Source organism: Sebastes fasciatus, chromosome 9 (assembly GCF_043250625.1).
Source record: "Sebastes fasciatus isolate fSebFas1 chromosome 9, fSebFas1.pri, whole genome shotgun sequence".
NCBI lineage: Eukaryota > Metazoa > Chordata > Actinopteri > Perciformes > Sebastidae > Sebastes > Sebastes fasciatus.
The window spans coordinates 710,318-731,090 of NC_133803.1; the positions used below are offsets into that span (position 1 = coordinate 710,318).

The 20,773-nt window shown below is 42.3% G+C and overlaps 1 protein-coding gene across 3 annotated transcripts in view; it reads right to left on the reverse strand.

Annotated features, from left to right (window-relative positions):
- Positions 1-1,240: 1,240 nt before the first annotated feature.
- The window catches only part of LOC141773605 (transmembrane 9 superfamily member 2), a 45,552-nt gene continuing 26,019 nt past the window's right edge, over positions 1,241-20,773 (reverse strand). For 2 of the 3 annotated variants that reach the window (XM_074645451.1, XM_074645449.1), the window contains exons 7-16: positions 18,204-18,283; positions 16,241-16,349; positions 15,891-16,023; positions 12,488-12,607; positions 12,297-12,354; positions 11,653-11,812; positions 9,862-10,013; positions 7,155-7,266; positions 4,742-4,913; positions 1,267-1,774 (exon numbers count right to left, since the gene is read on the reverse strand). In XM_074645451.1, the coding sequence (XP_074501552.1) occupies positions 1,707-1,774; positions 4,742-4,913; positions 7,155-7,266; positions 9,862-10,013; positions 11,653-11,812; positions 12,297-12,354; positions 12,488-12,607; positions 15,891-16,023; positions 16,241-16,349; positions 18,204-18,283 (1,164 nt within the window). In that variant the 3' untranslated portion in view covers positions 1,267-1,706. Of the gene's footprint in view, positions 1,775-4,741; positions 4,914-7,154; positions 7,267-9,861; positions 10,014-11,652; positions 11,813-12,296; positions 12,355-12,487; positions 12,608-15,890; positions 16,024-16,240; positions 16,350-18,203; positions 18,284-20,773 lie in introns of all 3 variants that reach the window. The other variant, XM_074645448.1, reaches the window with a different exon arrangement.

Consider the following 20,773-nt stretch of genomic DNA (forward strand, 5'->3'; position numbering starts at 1 on the left):
GGGGTGGGAGGGGTCGGGTGCGTTGAGGGGGCTTACAATGTTCCTATATCATCGAAGGGGGGCTTGACAAAAAAAGTTTGGGAACCACTGCACTAGCATGTGTTCCACTAGCATGTGTTCCACTAACATGTGTTCCACTAGCCTGTGTTCCACTAGCATGTGTTCCTAGTGTTCCACTAGCATGTGTTCCTAGTGTTCCACTAGCATGTGTTCCACTAGCCTGTGTTCCACTAGCCTGTGTTCCACTAGCCTGTGTTCCACTAGCATGTGTTCCTAGCGTTCCACTAGCATGTGTTCCACTAGCATGTGTTCCACTAGCATGTGTTCCTAGTGTTCCACTAGCATGTGTTCCACTAGCATGTGTTCCACTAGCATGTGTTCCTAGTGTTCCACTAGCATGTGTTCCACTAGCCTGTGTTCCTTAATTTAAACTGTACTATTAACTATTAGGTATCTTACAGATCAAGTTAACGTTAGCACCAAGCCTCCAGGAATAGCGCCGGTCGTTGATTCCAACTTTCGTAGTGGTCAAACGGCAGTACTACATCTTCCGTGTCCGTCACGTGATGCCATTGGGCCCAAAATGACTTTTTCCCATAGACTTCCATTGGGAAAGAGACGTCTGTAACTTAGAGAATCATTTATTTTGAGGTGAATCAACTCCCCAGTATGAACACTCTAATAGTCCTTATTTAAATCATCAGGTCCTAAAAGTTGTAAAACGCACTAATAGCTGAATCCAGAGTTATTTCCCTTCCTCCGTTCATGTGAATGAGACCCAGACCGAGGCTGGGGCGCAAGCCGTGACGACGGCGTGACGTTGGGACCCCGTGACCGAGTCATGTGACCGAGCAGACGCTACTGCGCATGTTCCATGTGTCCGAGATCCGAGTACTTTTCCAGATGGAAGTGGAGCCATTTAGTCTTCATGCTCCACTGAGACACTCTGATAGGAATGAACGAGGCCCCGCCTCCAACGCTGGATCCAGTTCTCTTCATACATCCATGGTTAGCACTCATTCGGTGGTTGCCTAGCAACAATAAAAAAAAGAAACAGCAAATCCCAAAGAACACATACTATCTGATTGGACATGAAAAAGGCAGTACGGTGCACCTCTCTGTTCGATCAGGGCCTTAAGACTGGAACCGCCCTACTGACCCATTTAGACAATTTGGTGTTGAAATGTGCTCGTAGACACACTGCGGGACACAACGTGCAATGCGTTGCACAAAAAATGGTGACAAGGGCACATTTCACACCTGTGCATAATTTGAACACAACTGGTCTGAGAGAGTAGCTGTTAAGAAGCAGGAACTCACAGCTTTATTTGTCCAACTACATCTGCAAACACACAGTACACGGATCATGAAACAAACCTAAAATGCACACATGACATGATAGCTGACAGTCCAGCTCTGGGTCACCGCACCGTGCGAAGGTGGCATCGTATGAACACGTCAGATACTGGGAACAGGCTTGTATGATTCATATCATTCAGATTATATGCAGATAGATACTGTATGTTCAAAATCACAACCCAGTGTACACATGCTCACACACAAACAAAGAAAAGAGTCATCTGTCGGAGGCAGAGTCCTCGAGGAGGTGAAGGTTCACATTATAATGTTCAGTTCAGTTCGACAGTGCTGAATGTTCCAAAGGTTAACGGAACAAAGCCGTATAGTCTGTTGTGTGTTTCAATCCGTCAGTCCACTTTGACCACACTGTAGATCTTTGTAACGAACCAGAAACAGGAGAAGAAGCCGATAGAACCTGAGGAAAGAGAAAACACACCTTTAATTAGAGCTACATTAAATCATGTCAAGGGGCAGTGGGTCACCATCAATGATGAAAACATAAGTGTTTCATACATATTGTAGCCCTGTAACTCTCAAACTGTTTCACTACAAGACTTACTGTTTAATATTAGAGCTTTATTTAAGACTCAGCTGACCTGATCCCAGCTTAGTCTGACTTATTCCACCATTTATTGACCTGGGGTCAGTAAGACCAGACCAGTGGCCAGATGAATAAAACTGTCTAGATCAAGCATCAACCTGCGAGGCTGAAAAATGAAGCCAATGCCAATGAAGTACCAAAAAATGCAGTTCATCAAACAGCCACTTGAGGCTCCAAAAGTCCATCCCATAGACCTCCATGTTAAAATGGCCGACTTTACAGCAGAAAGAAACGTCTACAGCCTGGTACAAAAAACGGTTTTGGTCCCTAGAGCTAATTTCCCCATTCATGACTACTGAATCTTTATAAAACTCAACTGTTTAAATTATATTAAGGCTTAAAGTTATACATAATTAAGAGCGTGGCCTCTTTGAATGACAGGTGGGGGCCGTCACAGCCGCTAGCTGTCTGCTGGGTGCCACCTCAGCTACTTGGAGTCACTGAACTTAGCCTCTGGGCCGTGTTTGTGATGTTGGTGCCTTTTGGAGATATTTTCATGCACGTAGCCCATCGGACAAATAATACGGTTCACTGTGTGGTTAACTGTACGACGGGCTTCCTGCTGGACAATGTGCGGGCGTTGGATGGCGGGCTGCCGTTGGAGGACCTCCGTGCTCGTATCGCTTTCCAACGGGACAACAGGAACTGTAATGTTCATGAAACTTGGCTAAATCTGGCACTACCGAACAGCGCCATTCAACAGTGACTCTTTTTCTATCTACTGATCTGACAGAACAGAGGACTGGAAGGAAAAAGGAGGCGCGTGCTTTACGGTGAATAATGTCAGCGTTAATGCACAAACTGAAGGAGCTGACGGCGTTGCATTTCATTTGAGTTTTAACATCACCTTGTACGATTTCGTGTGGCCAATAAAGCTAAATTGATTGACTGATTGAAGAAGTCTGCGCTCCAGTTTTTTTGGTGATTGAAATTCTAACATTACTATTTTTTTTTAGGGCCCGAGCACTGACAACTTCGGGCCACGAGGACCCTATTGAAACTGTAGAAATTATTATTTTTCTCTCAAATGAATTGCCTTTTTGAGGGTCTTGACATGCTCAAAAAGTTGTTAAACTTGGCACACTTATCAGACGATGATATTTTAAGGGTCTCGGGCTTGGCTGTTGCAAAATGGCCCACTAGCGCCCCCTAGAAAATTGGACATATTGAGCCCCTCGCTCCAGATTCACTTACATGTATGAAATTTGGCAAACAGATGTAACATGTGGAGACGCACAAAAAAGCCTCTTGGAGGTATGCCCAAAACTCAACAGGAAGTCAGCCATTTTTAATTGAATGTGCGATTTTCACCCATTTTTAGCGTTTTATAGGACGTGTAGTTTAACGAACTCCTCCTACGGATTTAATCCGTCAATTTGAAATTTGGTCAGGACCATCTTAAGACCTTAAGGATGAAAAGTAATTCAAATTCGAGTTTTCACTGAACCACCTGACCGTGGCGTGGCAGCCATTTTGAGATTCTCAGGCATGATGAGGGTCCAGTCCTGAGGATATTTACATGTCCATATTGAGTCACACTCATAGCGCCCCCTACTGGCAACAGGAAATTACATGTTTTCTATTTTAATGTACTCCTAGCAGGTTGACCAGATCCACCTCAAATGTGGTCAGAAAAGCCTTAAGACCTTGATGATCCATTATTGTGAAGACTGAGTTTACGTTGAACGGCTTTGCCGTCGCATGGTGGTCATTTGGCGTGATTCGCCATGGAACAGGAAGTTGTTGTAACTTCAGCATACTTTATGAAATCTGCTCCAAATTTCTCAGCCATGATGGTGGTCCTGGCCTGAGGTCATTTTCATGTCAATATAGATTCATAGCCCCGCCCCAAGACATTAGCCACGCCCCCTTTCATAACTCATGAACCATTTGTCGTAGAGTCTTGTGGCAGGCGTCATTGCGCTCATCAGAGTTGCGGTTTCATCGTTCCTGGCCGCGTCAATCTGTGTCCCGCCAGTACCCCCGACGCGCGTGAAGGTGCAAGGTCCTGTTCATCGCTGCTTGCAGCTTTAATATTCATATGTTACACAAGAACCAACTGGCAACCACAGGATTAATGTTAGCCAGCTACACAGAGTAGCATATGGCCCGTTCTCTTCCATGATATAGCCTAGCTTGTTAGCCTTAGCTAGCTTGGTATCTTTGAGCTAGGTGGGCATTCTTAAGCAAGCTCTTCAGAAACCTGTGATGTCACGTCTAAAACTAAAAAAAAACAAATATCTCAGTTCTACAAAAAATATAGGAATATGCAATATTTTTCTTTTCATCAGATTTAATAAGCCGTGTGTACGCACGGTTCTGTTTTGTAAAACTCAATCATTGTGGAACTGGGCACATGTGCATGACCCCCATTGATGTAGAATCACCCTTAAAAATCAGTTTGCATTTCAACGTGAAAAAGCTAAAGCGGCTAAAGAGACAGACATATTTGTCTAGATGGTGGAGACCAAACCAGAGCTAAAGAGTCAATAATAGACCTGGGTTTGATGGCTTTGATTGATTTCTTATATTCATCAGATGGGCACAAATACGTTCACCATATCAATTTCGGGTCACGTCACTGTTAATTATGTTTGAACGCCCCATCACACAAAGCCACACAGCCTGGAACTGAACCCAGTCCCAACAGTTGTACCCCCAAAATAATCAGTTCTGTAGCTGTATGCATGAGAAAGATGACAGCCATGACAATCCAAAATAGAAAAATACATCAACCCTCATCCTTCCCTTCTTTTTTATATATATACTGTATATACGTACCAGTGAATAAGAAGAAGATGAGAGCCATGATCATGGTGTATCCAAAGTACAGGATGGTGCTGGCCAGTCCGGTGATTTGCAGCTTAGAGAAGAAGTAATGAATGGCGTAGACCATGAAATAGACCGCAGTGAAGCCGCTGGTCAGGAAGGAACGCCACTGCCAATGGTAGTCCTGTGAAGAGGAGGAACACAGCCAGGGTTCAGATGGAAGGGAGGTCTTGACTGAAGAAAGAGCGAGTGGCCGCTGTCATACAGAGTCTGTCGATGCTGGTGAGTGTTAAAGGTCCCATATCGTGCTCATTTTCAGGTTCATACTTGTATTTTATGTTTCTACTAGAACATGTTTACATGCTGTAATGTTAAAAAAAAAACTTTATTTTCCTCATACTGTCTGCCTGAATATACCTGTATTTACCGTCTGTCAGAAACGCTCCGTTTTAGTGCATTTCAACTGAAATGCAATGGAATTGCGTTGATAGGCAACAGTTTGGGTCCATATTTACTTTCTGTCAGCTGATGTTATTTACATCCACTGCAACAGGAAATAAACTGGGACACATTTAGAATGTTTATTTTTAAAACCGTGTAATGGTTGTATATATATATTGTATATTTGTGACATCACAAATGGACAGAAATCCTGACGGCTTGTTTCAAACGCACAATTTCTGAATATGGGCTGTGTGTATTTCTCAGTATATTGAGTGTTTTGATAGTTTAACAGTATTTATATAGCACTTAAACCTGCTTTATAATATAAAAGACATGAAAATCTCACTTTTTACAATATGAGAATTTTAAATCAATCACATCAACATAGAAATCAGAACTTAATCAAATCTAAACTAATACAAACATGTCAAACCACTGTGGTTTGCCAACCATCAATGTCCGACCTGTCTGTCTGTCTGTCTGTCTGTCTGTCTGTCTGTCTGTCTGTCTGTCTGTCTGTCTGTCTGTCTGTCTGTCTGTCTGTCTGTCTGTCTGTCTGTCTGTCTGTCTGTCTGTCTGTCTGTCAGTCAGTCAGCAGGATTACTCCAAAAGTTTGCGATGGCTTTGAATGAAATGGTTTTTTTTTGGGGGGGTGGATGTGTGTGTGGAGCTGCTGTCCGTCCGCGGTGAGAAAGAACAAAGCGGTAGATGACGGGATGAGAGACAACGTAGTGTAACGTTATACAGACATAACAAGGCTTCTGAATGAGAGAAGAGGCATCCGCCGAAACGTTACACTGAAACACACGGTGTTAATAACAAGCCGACTACCTCACAGTACCGCCAGCTGGGAGCTGGGATCTGGTTTTAAAGTCACGCATTGGCGGCGGACTGCGCTCTCCGAGTGCCATTCTATTTGGGACTATGATTAAAGTTGTACTGCAAGATGCATCTTTAGACTTAAAGGTGCAATGATTGAAGGAGACCGCTTCGCCGGGAGGAGAACATGCGGCAGCTCCAGGAGACGGACTTTCAGTTAGTGGCTTTGTAGCAACTCGCACACAGGCAGCGGAATCCCCAGCGACTCCCCGCCGGATCAGCAAACTTTCTGTTGCAGTCGTTACACGATTCATGGATGTATAAAGAGACGTCTGTAAATCAGAGGATATAAATCAACTTCTCAGTAGGAGCACTTAAAGATCCCTCATTTAAATCATGATGTCCTAAAAGTAGCAAAATGAGCAAACAGCTGTATCCAGAGTTATTTTCCTCGCCATAATGAACAGTCATCAGACCCACGGGACGCTCTGCACGCTCATGACATATCTGGTTCTGCCAGCTTCCTGCTAGCTGTATGCGGCTGTAATAATGGATATATTGGCTGTAATTCATCACTTTTATTATCTTCTAATACACCCATGGTGGTGCAGTGGTTAGCACTGTCGCCTCACAGCAAGAGGGTTCAAATCCAGCTTGAGGTCCTTCTGTGTGGAGTTAGCATGTTCTCCCTGTGTCAGCGTGGGTTCTCTCCGGGTTCTCAGGTTTCCTCTCACAGTCCAAAGACATGCAGGTTAGGTTCATTGATGACTCTAAATGTCCCGTAGGTGTGAATGTGAGTGTCAATGGTTGTCTGTCTCTATGTGTCAGTCCTATGATAGTCTGGAGACCTGTCCAGGGTGTACCCCCCCCCCTTCACCCAATGTCAGCTGGGATCGGCTCCAGCCCCCCCGTCACCTCAAGTGGGATAAGAGGTTACAGATAATGGATGGATAAATAATACACCCATGGGCTGTATGCTGTCAGCCTGTACCGTGGTGGATGTATTAACGTCTCTGTTCCCAAACAACCGGCTATCGGCCAGTAGCTACTGTAGTGCATAAAACTGGTCACATTTCAAACGAATAGCTGATGTCAGTATTATTATCATGGCTGAAACATTAAGATGATAATGTTAAGGTATTGCACTGATCATGCTCTTTACCTCAGCACATAAGTGGAAGTAGCAGAGCAGGATGGTGGCCTCAGAGCAGGTGATGACCAGAATAATGAAGACGAGGAAGAGGAAGCCAAACATGTAGTACATCTGATGGGACCTGGAGGACAGGCAGAGACATGGACTACAGTAAATACAATAGATTACAGACATCACTGGATGGAAATGCATCTTATTGTCAGTCTGCCACCATATTAGGTGATAGGCAGAGAAATAGTAGATTTAAATACAAAAAATAATTTGCCACCTTTTGATGCTAAATGTAGTCGAATGAAGCAATAAAATCCTGTGCGTGCTATATTTAAGGGATAATGTACAATGAGCTGGTCATTATTGTGAAAGAATCCCCTACAGAGTCTCTCATCGCCCTGAAGGGGATTCTTTCACAACAATGACCCGCTAGCTGTACATTATCCCGCTTATTACACGGCTACTTACTGAAGAAATCAATAATTTGACACAAAAACGGTCCTCCAGAGTCCAACATCAGAGCTGGGTCCATAGCAACAGTCTGTTATACATAGTAATGGTCTGCTATACATAGCAACGGTCTGTTATACATAGCAACGGTCTGTTATACATAGCAACGGTTTGTTATACATAGCAACGGTCTGCTATACATAGCAATGGTCTGCTATGCGTAGCAACGGTCTGTTATGCGTAGCAACGGTCTGTTATACCTAGCAACGGTCTGCTATACATAGCAACGGTCTGTTATACATAGCAACGGTTTGTTATACATAGCAACGGTCTGTTATACATAGCAACGGTCTGCTATACATAGCAATGGTCTGCTATGCGTAGCAACGGTCTGTTATACCTAGCAACGGTCTGCTATACATAGCAACGGTCTGTTATACATAGCAACGGTTTGTTATACATAGCAACGGTCTGCTATACATAGCAATGGTCTGCTATGCGTAGCAACGGTCTGTTATACCTAGCAACGGTCTGTTATACCTAGCAACGGTCTGTTATACATAGCAACGGTCTGTTATAGAGAAATTACAGACGGCAGAACGCTGTGATTGACCAATCAGAATCAAATATTCAACACAACTAATTTAATGGTCTGCCTCTGAAGGAGTGAGAACCGCCAACGAGCTGCTGCAGCGGGGTAGCTGCTCAGCGGGCAGCCGGCATGGCTCGGCAGCAGGAGAAGTCAAGTCAATTTTATTTGTATAGCCCAAAATCCCAAATCCCAAATGTGCCTCAGGGGGCTTTACAATCTGTACAGGATACGACACCCTCCGTCCTTTACAGTACCACCCTCTCATCGGATAAGGAAAAACTGAACCAAAAAAAAACTTTTAACAGGGAAAAAAATGTTAGAAACCTCAAGAAGAGCAACAGAGGAGGGATCCCCCTTCCAGGATGGAAAGACGTGCAATAGATGTCGTGTGTACAGAGTAACAACATCATGAACATACAACATAGACAATCCATATGACAAAAATTAATATTTATAATGTGAACATATGTGAGCGGGTGGATCCAGGAGGATGTCGAGCAGCTTCCTGGCATCGCCAAACAGATAGAGCCAGAGCAACACGACCTCCTCTCCACGCCAGATAGGTAGAGCCAGAGCAACACGACCTCCTCTCCACGCCAGATAGGTAGAGCCAGAGCAACAGGACCTCCTCTCCCCACCAGATAGGTAGAGTCAGAGCAACACGACATCCTCTCCACATCAGATTGGTAGAGCCAGAGCAACACGACCTCCTCTCCCTCACTAGATAGGTAGAGCCAGAGCAACACGACCTCCTCTCCCCACCAGATAGATAGAGCCAGAGCAACACAACCTCCTCTCCACGCCAGATAGGTAGAGCCAGAGCACCACGACCTCCTGTCCACGCCAAACAGATAGAGCCAGAGCAACACGACCTCCTCTCCACGCCAGATAGATAGAGCCAGAGCAACACAACCTCCTCTCCACGCCAGACAGGTAGAGCCAGAGCGACACAACCTCCTGACCACGCCAAACAGATAGAGCCTGAGCAACACAACCTCCTCTCCACGCCAGATAGATAGAGCCAGAGCAACACAACCTCCTCTCCACGCCAGATAGATAGAGCCAGAGCAACACAACCTCCTCTCCACGCCAGATAGATAGAGCCAGAGCGACACAACCTCCTGACCACGCCAAACAGATAGAGCCAGAGCAACACAACCTCCTCTCCACGCCAGATATAGAGCCAGAGCAACACGACCTCCTCTCCCGCCAGATGAAAAATCTGAGAAATCAGCTGTCAATATAGCAGTGGCACCGGGGAATTAATGTCTTCAGTGGACTACATTTACCATCAGCACTGATTGGAAACACATATAAAAGGTTTAAAAGATTATTTTTTCTATTCTCTATTTGGGTAAATTCTATCTGCCAAAATAGTTCTAAACAAAAGAATATATGCATTATGTCCCTCTATAATGTAAAAACCAAGTAGGACAATGTGTTTGTGCTCGAGACACTTCAGAAGAACAAAATGTTCCACTCGATTGTATTCTGTTCTTTTTCATATCAAAATATCTCATTTAGTTGCTGATTTGTGCTCATCATGGCTAGTTCTAATACCTGTTCATGTCTTTCAGGCTGAACGGACTCTCAGTTTTCTATACTTACATTTTTAGTAGCAAAAACTGAGGTTGCAAGATGTATTCAGACGTTCTATGAATATTACTTTTTCTTCATTCTCACCAGATGGAATTTAATATGAAGAACAGCTGAATAAATATGCATCCAAAAGGCAGAATTCCTCCCATGATGATACCAGGGAAAGGCTTCGTGTAGAAGGACTGCTCTGGGACTTGACGAGGAATCTGATTGGTCCTCACTGGGTGCTCGATACCCTTAAAGAAGAGAGAGAGAATCAAACAGTCAGGTACACCCTGAAATAGTCACTCTATTTAAAAATGGAACATACTTCAAGTTTGTTAATGTGAACCACAGTACAGCATCTTCACATGAAATCATCATGATGACAGAACATAACAACACAAACAATGCTGGACCGAGCAACAGACTCTTACTTAAGAACTTAAGTTAGTTACTTGAGTACTTACTGTACTTTACTGATGACATTGTGACAGCACACTCGTCACTGACATGAAATGTATACCAACAATTACAGAATGTATCAGAGGCCTGTACTATGAAGCAGGATTTGGCGTTAGTGAGGTAACTTCAGGGTTAACCCTTCAGGGTTTTCAGTCCTATGAAGGTGGTTCACTTCTTACCGGGGTAGATCACCATGGTAACTGATGCTGAACAGCTGACCTGCTCCGGTGCAGGTTATGTTCCAGATAAGAGATCAACTCATATAAAAGTACCGCCTACTGACCAATCAGAGCTCAGTGCGTGGTTCGTTTGATATTACACAAATATGAAGAAGTTACAGTCATAATCAGACTGAAAACAACACAGTTTAAACTGACGGATGAAGAAGTTACAGTCATAATCAGACTGAAAACAACACAGTTTAAACTGACGGATGAAGAAGTTACAGTCATAATCAGACTGAAAACAACAGTTTAAACTGACGGATGAAGAAGTTACAGTCATAATCAGACTGAAAACAACACAGTTTAAACTGACGGATGAAGAAGTTACAGTCATAATCAGACTGAAAACAACACAGTTTAAACTGATGGATGAGGAAGTTACAGTCATAATCAGACTGAAAACAACACAGTTTAAAACTGACAGATGAAGAAGTTACAGTCATAATCAGACTGAAAACAACACAGTTTAAACTGACGGATGAAGAAGTTACAGTCATAATCAGACTGAAAACAACACAGTTTAAACTGACGGATGAAGAAGTTACAGTCATAATCAGACTGAAAACAACACAGTTTAAACTGACGGATGAAGAAGTTACAGTCATAATCAGACTGAAAACAACACAGTTTAAACTGACGGATGAAGAAGTTACAGTCATAATCAGACTGAAAACAACACAGTTTAAACTGATGGATGAAGAAGTTACAGTCATAATCAGACTGAAAACAACACAGTTTAAACTGATGGATGAGGAAGTTACAGTCATAATCAGACTGAAAACAACACAGTTTAAACTGACAGATGAGGAAGTTACAGTCATAATCAGACTGAAAACAACACAGTTTAAACTGATGGATGAAGAAGTTACAGTCATAATCAGACTGAAAACAACACAGTTTAAACTGACAGATGAGGAAGTTACAGTCATGTTTTTATATTTATTTCTTTACTTGGTCTTGAGTCCGTTTCACACCGCCGGAGACGGGACGCAGCTGAAAGAAGGATCAAATAGTCACATACGCCACAAACTTGTTAAAACCCTGGGTTGATTTACCAAGTTGATAACCAGCGTCGTAGGACTGTTTAGCGTGATCTCGGTTGTTGGGGTTAGTTAAGACAGATAACGAGGAGATAGCCTGGGTATGTTGAACTCACTTCGTAGTACAGGCCTCAGGTATGAATGGATGTATGTTTATATTTACTTACTGCCTTCTTGAAGCCAAAGTATGCTCCTATAAAAGTGAGTGGCACTGAGATACAGAACCAAAGAGCCAATATGGCTACCAGGGTCCCAAATGGCATGGCTGCTGAAGACCCTTCACCCCACAGGATCAAGTTCATCAGAAAGAAATCAGCAAATACCACCCTGAGTAGAGATGAAGGAGTTAATGATTGAGAGAGTGGAGTCAAGTCCTTGTCTTCTTTCTCATGTATTATTACACGGCTGTGTTGAATACTCGATTCTGATTGGTCAATCACGGCGTTCTGCGATCTGTAATTTATGTATAACAGACCGTTGCTATGTATAATAGACCGTTGCTATGTATAGCAGACTGTTGCTATGTATAGCAGACCGTTGCTATGGGCGCAGCTCTGGTGTTGGACTCTGGAAGATCGTTTTTGTGTCAAAATATTGATTTCTTCAGTAAGTAGCCGTGTAATAAGTAAGGATAATGTACAGCTAGCGGGGCATTGTTGTGAAAAAATCCCCGACAGGGCTATGAGTGACCCCTCCGCCATTCTTTCACAACAATGACCGGCTCGCTGTACATTATCCCTTACATAAACTTCTACCCTGGTGTTGTGTCCAGTATTATGTTGAGTGTTTGAGCCAGCTGTACCAGTCTTACCCAGGACAGAGGAAGGCTGTCAGCAGAACGTTGGTTTTCCACTTCTCTCCTCCAAAAGCTGACGATAACAAACATAAAGGATTTACAGAAATCAAATCAAACTGGATTATGAAAGTAATCGGTAGCTACAGCCCTACCTGGAATATTTTTTCGCCAACATGAGACACTTCCCTGTTTCCTTTCTCACTTACATTTGTAGAGGCGAGCAGCCACATATCCAGCAGGAGTTCCCAGAAGAACCCAGAGAACAACAGCACATGTCATCAGAGCGCCACGGTTCGCCGGAGAGAGGAACCCAAGACAGGCAAAGACTGGAGAGAGGGGAGAGGACATTATTACAGGTCCCACTAATACTGGATTCTTTTAGGCTAATACCAATATCTATTTATGAGTTTAAAAAAATCGGATCATGAAATATTGGTTGATATTGTTTTTTTGTGGCGGCCCTGAAGTGCAGAACACAGTACAATTGGACAAAACTCAACAACAAAACAGAAAAAAACATTTCACAAAATGGAAATGGTAGGGATAAGAATTCTTCATGATTGGACAGAACCCAAGTCAGTTCAGAGTTTAAACAAGATAAGTCAGCAATACTTAACAGACTGAAACTCCCACAGATGTGCTGACTGGCCATGGATGTATCTATGGATGTATGGTGAATACTACTGGGCCAATTCCTTTACTCTTTATTGAGTCGCGAAGAGGGAGGAGCTATTTTGGGCACTCCTGGTTCTGGAAGTAAAAGTCCTATTCCTGTTCCCATACAAAATGATACATGACTCACAGTTTGAGCTACAGCTGAAGTTGGAACTACAGGCCCATATCAAACCTCCCATTTCTGGGTAAAATCAGAGCAAAACACCTTCCTGGCACCTAATAACTGTTTTGATGTTCTCCAATCTGCATTCCGACCACATCACAGCACTGACACTTGCTCTCATGAAAAGTCCCAAACCACATCTGTTTATATACCAACAATGGCAAAGTCTCTGTCTTAATACTGTTGGCTTTCAGTGCTGCGTCTGACACAGTTGACCAGAACATACTACTGGACAGACTGGAAAACTGGGTGGGGCTCTGTGGCACAGCCATCAACTGGACTGGTACAAATGTGAACGAGCAGCAATGACATGTAGAGTTCCCCAAGGGTCCATTCTTAGTCTAGCTCTAGTCCACATCTATATGCTCCCCCTTGCGCACATCTTGGAAAACAACAATACATCCTACTATATGCGGACGACACACAGATTTACATAAAAATAAACCCAGATTATTATGGACCAATGCAGACACTGAATGAGTGCACATAGCGGGGCATTTAAGCATAACAACTGTGCATTTTGCGATAAAAGCAACACAGATGTAGGTTTATACGTATATTATAAAAATATATAGATATCGGGGCGCTGCCAATTTGGCCTCTGAGGGCCGTGGCAGCCATTTTTCAAAATAAAAATGAAATCAATTGTAAAATGTGGAATACAGACGTAGGCAAAGTTGTTGGTAACGTTCCGTTAAAGAGAGAAAAACCCACGATGGTCACTGAAATAACTTGAAACTGACAAAAGTAATAATAAATAAAAATTCACTGAAAATGAACTAATGAAAATCAGATATTGTTTTTGAATTATGGTTCAGAAGAATCATTTAAAAAAACAAACTAATGAAACTGGCCTAGACAAAAATGATGGTAACATTAACTTAATATTTTGTTGCACAACCTTTTGAGGCAATCACTGCAATCAAGTGATTTCTGTAACTCTCAATGAGACTTCTACACCTGTCGACAGGTATGTTGGCCCACTCCTCGTGAGCAAACTGCTTCAGCTGTCTCAGGTTTGAAGGGTGCCTTCTCCAGACAGCATGTTTCAGCTCCTTCCACAGATGTTCAATAGGATTTAGATCAGGGCTCATAGAAGGCCACTTCAGAATAGTCCAATGTTTTGTTCTTAGCCATTCTTGGGTGTTTTTAGCTGTGTTTTGGGTCATTATCCTGTTTGAGGACCCATGACCTGCAACTGAGACGAAGCTTTCTGACACTGGGCAGCACATTTCGCTCCAGAATGCCTTGATAGTCTTGAGATTTCATTGCACCCTGCACAGATTCAAGACACCCTGTGCCAGATGCAACAAAGCAGCCCCATAACATAACCGAGCCTCCTCCATGTTTCACATTAGGTACAGTGTTCTTTTCTTTGGATGCTTCATCTCTTCATCTGTGAACATAGAGCTGATGTGACTTGCCAAAAAAGCTCCAGTTTTGTCTCATCTGTCCAAAGGACATTCTCCCAGAAGCTTTGTGGCTTGTCAATATGCATTTTGGAAAATTCCAGTCTCGCTTTTTTATGATTTGGTGTCCTCCTCGGTTGTCTTCCATTAAGTCCACTTTGGCTCAAACAGTGACGGATGGTGCGATCTGACACTGATGTACCTTGACCTTGGAGTTCACCTCTAATCTCTTTGGAAGTTGTTCTGGGCTCTTTGCTTACCTTTCGTATTATCCGTCTCTTCAATATGTCATCAATTTTCCTCTTGCGGCCACGTCCAGGGAGGTTGGCTACAGTCCCATGGACCTTAAACTTCTGAATAATATGTGCAGCTGTAGTCACAGGAATGTCAAGCTGCTTGGAGATGGTCTTATAGCCTTTACCTTTAACATGAAGGTCTATAATGTTCTTTCTGATCTCCTGAGACAACTCTCTCCTTAGCTTTCTGTGGTCCATGTTCAGTGTGGTACACACCATGACACCAAACAGCACAGTGACTACTTTTCACCCTTTAAATAGGCAGACTGACTGATTACAAGTTTGAAGACACCTGTGATGCTAATTACAGGACACACCTTAGTTTAATATGTCCCTATGGTCAAATTATTTTCAATCTTTTCTAGGGCTACCATCATTTTTGTCTAGGCCAGTTTCATCAGTTTGTTTTTTAAAATGATTCTGTTGAACCACAATTCAAAAACAATATCTGATTTTCATTAGTTCATTTTCAGTAAATTTTTATTTATTATTACTTTTGTCAGTTTCAAGTTATTTCAGTGACCATTGTGGGTTTTTCTCTCTTTAACGGAACGTTACCAACAACTTTGCCTACGTCTGTATTGTGTAATTACAATTGATAAAAATCTGGGTTTTCCCTGATTTTATAAGTGTTTTTTTCACAGTGCATAAGCCAAATGAACAGAAAAAAACTCCTTGCATTGTTTTGGTGTCATTTCTGGGCACGTGGCTTCTGTCCTATGCTCTCTGTGTTGGTGTTTCATCGAGAGTCGGGCTCAGCTCCTCCTTCTCCACACACACACGTTTTCTGAATTAGATGTTGAATGAAGATGTTGAATGTCTTGTATTTCACACTTTTTAACCTTAATTAGGCAAGGCAAAGGGTCAGGGAGCATTAATTATGGAGTGGATATGACAGAAGAAAAACAGGAAAGCTAATGGCATGTCAAGGGCAAGTAATGAAGCAACACACCTATCAGGTACTGTCACCATATAAGGATAAGGTGGTACTAGTGTTGGCATCTGTGACTGTTTTTAATTCTAATAAACAATTATGAAGATAATAAAGATATAAAAAAAAACATACAAAGGGTGACAAAGGTCATAATGAAGATCTGGGTTCCAGAGCCGAGGAAAACCGACAGCAGCATTCCCTTCCTGGGAGGTCGGAAAACATCTCCATGGACCAACTTCCACCCAAACTCCTCCTGAGCGTCCTCCTGGATGAGCAGATATGACAACAACACAGCTTCACCCCTAAGGTCCACGTTCCAGTAGTGCCGTGACTACCTGGTATGATTATGTTTCATGTGATAGTAAATTTAAAGTGAATCATTGCTGTCACTATAACCTATATATAATATATTATAAATATTTGGAACACAGCTCCCTCTCAGCTCAACAGTGATGCTTTCAGCCCCACAGACAGGTACTCACCACAGAGTCCATCTGATTGTATCTGGCAATATCTTTATGCAGAGTCCTCAACAAGATCATGGCTACCATTCCAGACAGGAACAACACGATCACCAACGAGTTCATTATGCTGGGAATAAAAAACAGACAAGCCACATTAGGTATCATAGTCATTACTTAATGAATGTCGTATCACAATTTTGATGTGGATTGTCTCTGTTCTTACAGACAACCGGTCAGCTAATAGACAACAGGGTTGAGCAATGGTTTGAATGAATCATTAGGACACTGTGACATCATTAATGTTTGACATCAGAGGCATTTTTAAGCCAAAATAATGATGAATGCTATCTGAAGTCTTCCCCCAAAGCCTGCTGTCACTGAAAACTGGGGGGACTGTTACACTGGGCTGTCATGGTCGGCACTGGACAGACGGAATGGAGAGAAGACGGGAGGAATCACCTTCACACTGATGTCGTTTGAAATCTAGTGGAGTTAACTGACTTAAAAGTGTGTATGCAAGATGAACAAATTGATCAAACTGAAGACATACAGCTTAGACCAGTGGTTCTCAAACTTCTTACACCACGTACCACCTCAGAAAATATTTGACTCTCCAAGAACCACCATGACCAGGGGTGGGCAATTATTTTTTCCTGGGGGGCCACATGAGAAGACCAGATTGTTGCCGGGGCCAAACAAATTCTGTCAGAAGTAACCTCTATTGTATCACTACATTAATTTATAGAAAACATACAGCACACTTATTTTTCAGCATTTATTTGACTGAAAATCACTCCAAACAGCAGATTATTAAGAATATGACATTAAATGCAGGAGTTTATGAACCGTACAGGACTGACTATTTTGGGAAGTAATGATTCCATTAACAAAACTTAAAACAGAGAATCCCCCAGCATGCCAACATATAAAAACAAAAAAGCCCTGTTTTTTACTGTACACAGTACTGTACTGTACTTTGTTATTGTCATCTATAGTGGTCATTTGCATAAAAACACACAATTCAAATGACTATGATTATTTAAATATTTGCTTTGATTAAAATAAATCTTGGCTAGCTGCTTAGAGCTAGTGTTAGGAAGTTAAACAGGTCAGAATTCAATCTCTATTATCTATTTTATAGTGATGTGAAAACATCTCCTTCAAACAACTGGATTTATTCAAGTTTCTCGCCAAAAACTACATTTTACAAGATTACATTTGAACTCATCATGATAACGTTGTAATTTACCTTCACCCAATAGTCATTTTTCCTGAGCAGACAGTGAACGTCTCATAATATTAACTCAGTGTCACCTCCGTTAACGTTTGTATCTCCGGTATTTATCCAGTCAGGACTGTGCAGTTAACGTTACTAACTCTCCTCCTGCTGATTTCAACACAGATTTGTTGTTCAGTGTTGCTTTATCAGGTCAAAATAGGGTGCACCCCCTCAGGTTTAGTAGCGCCACGCTGTTGAGCACTTTTTTTTTCTCTCTGCCGTGTCTCCGGTCCAAAACAAACTGAAACATGACATAGCATGCATATGCGTCATAGTGCAGTGTAACTGTGGGAAAGCTTCAATAAGAGGATCAATATTCAGAGATTCCTCCGCGTACCACTAGAGAGAGCACGCGGACCACCAGTGGTACGTGTACCACAGTTTGAGAACCACTGATCTAGAAGATCTAGCAACGACCTTTATTGCTTACTTAGACAGATGTCTACAGACAGATTAGACACAGATGTTTGGGTCAGCAGTTCCACATCTGTCCCTGCATGCTCTCAGATCTTGACGTGTTAACTGATGACCACTTGAACTTTTGTTGTTAATGAACTTCCAAACATCACTGATGATGATCATTGATCAGAAAATTCAACATGAACATGGGCTCGTATTAATGAATTATATCTGAGCTGCAAATGATGGCACAAAATGAATTAATGTCAAATCAAAGTATGTCAGTGTGTGTTTGAGTCTTACCTGAACCACTGGATGTTGGTGTGAGGCATTGACTCAAGGATGTAGTCCCATCTAGACGCCCAACGAATGTTCTTGTCTTCCTACACACACAAACATAAATTTTTGCTGTAAAATGTGCTCTGTTTTAACTCCAACCAGGGCATCCTAACTCCTACCAGTGTGTATCGTCTGGTCTGCTTAAAGATATTTTAATAACTTCTAATTAGCAGTGACGTTGCAGGCTCACGGTTCCCTGCGGATGTTTTTATCAAAGGTCGTCTGCCCCCACTGACTTCATGACTTGGGCTTTATCGTGGTGTTGGTGCAGGGCATGCTATGCAGCTTCACACCGGTGACCTGCTATTTTTCGGGGCCGTTCTGGGGTTATTCCCTTGCCTGTGCTGGTTCAGTATCTCGATGACTTGATGCACCACAGTGGGGGAGAGGCAGAGTGTAGCGGCAGTTCCCCTCAGATGCCATTAGCAGCAAGAACAATGAGCTGATTGGCGTGCGTATCAGTCACACTATGGCGAGCGCAAATGAAACGCCAGAGCTGGAAGACCCGCCTGCGGGTTTCCGGTCAGCTACAACAGCAATGGAAAGAGAGAGAGAGTTGTGCATAAGACGAGGACGGTGTGTCGGCGTTGCTGTTGACAACAGTTTTTGTTCACAGTTTACTGCTTAAAGGGGAACACCACCTATATTAAGGTTTCCAATATGTTGTCTCCATCACTGAGGAACGTTCAACCAATTTGTGTGAACAGGAGCTGCTCTCTCTGAAAGACAGAAACCAGAGAAGTAAGTCTCAAACTTGTGACGTCACAGGATATAAAGTCTGGAGCTGTTGTCAGTTGTGAAACAGAAAATGTTCCCATATACTCAGAACATTCCTCTGGGTGCTCTCAATGTCATCTACAACATCATCTCTCCCCATTCATTGTCTGTGGAGCAGTTCCACACTTTATACCCTGTTATGGAAGTTTTTATTGGACTTTATTAGTTGTAACCCACAGAAGACATTCCACAAATGTGTACCATGATCTGCAAATATTTCACTATCCGCAAACATGTATTTTTGTATTTGTGTTGTGTAAAGTCACATCCACAAAAATACAGGGCGATTTGCAAATACGCATAACTTACTCTGTAAATATGTATTTTAAGGTTTACATGTAAAGTGACATCTACACATTTGTGCATCTAGTTTGTATTTGCAGATCGCTTCCTGTGCATTACGGGCCACGTGACATTTGTTACTTCCCTCCTGTTTCTTTACAGAATTTTGTCCGATTGGTACCGCAGCAGATCTGTAGAAAATAGTTGTAACCCACAGAAGACAATTCACAAATATGTAACATGATCTGCAAATATTTCACTACCCACAAACTTATTTTTGTATTTGTATTGTGTAAAGTCACATCCACAAAAATACAGGATGATTTGCAAATACACATAATTTACGCTGTAAATACTTATTTTAAGGTTTACATGTAAAGTGATAAACACACATTTGTGCATCTATTTCTACACCTGGAATGCTATTTGCGCATTTACAGATCGCTTCCTGTGCATGTTTGGGCCATGTGACATTTGCAACTTCCCTTCTGTTTGTTTACAGCATTTTGCGGTACCAATTGGTACCGCAAAGATCTGTAGAAACAATCTGTAAGTAAGAGATGCATTTACTAGCTCCACCAGGAGGGGGCAACATCCCCTCACATGAGCTGACGGAACTACAGTCTAACGCTGCTGGCAGAAAGCTATAGAAGAAGAGTCTAAGACAGCCAACAGCCTGGCTTCTGGAGGTGAGAGCCGACGTGGAATATCTTTATTTAACGCCAGCCAGTGTCAGTGACTAAATCAGTTTAATTGCATTGTTTTCTGTTAGAATGAACTAACACAAATACAAAAATACGTTTGTGGGTAGTGAAATATTTGCAGATCATGTTACATATTTGTGAATTTTCTTCTGTGGATTACAACTTTTATCTACAGATCTGCTGCGGTACCAATTGGACAAAATTCTGTAAACAAACAGGAGGGAAGTTACAAATGTCACATGGCCCATAAATCCACAGGAAGCAATCTGCAAATGCGAAATAGATGCACAAATGTGTAGATGTCACTTTACATGTAAACCTTAAAATACGTATTTACAGTGTAAGTTATGCGTATTTGCAAACGCCCTGTATTTTTGTGGATGTGACTTTACACAACACAAATACAAAAATACATGTTTGTGGATAGTGAAATATTTGCAGATCATGGTACACATTTGTGGAATGTCTTCTGAGGGTTACAACTAATAAAGTCCAATAAAAACTTCCATACCCTGTGATATCACAAATTTGAGTTTTAGCACTCTAGTTTTGGGGATCTGGGAGAGAGTTGTTCATGTTAACTAATATTTGTTGGACTGTCTTATGCCAGGATCAGACTACTCAATATGTTTGACGGTTACGATGATCACTTTGTCAGGTTAGATGATTGAGAGTCATAAATTCTTGACGTGACACAGACTACACGTCGGTCCCGTTCCGACAATACGCACTATCTCGGCACCGCCGTCTTAATATACGGGCTTACTGGGG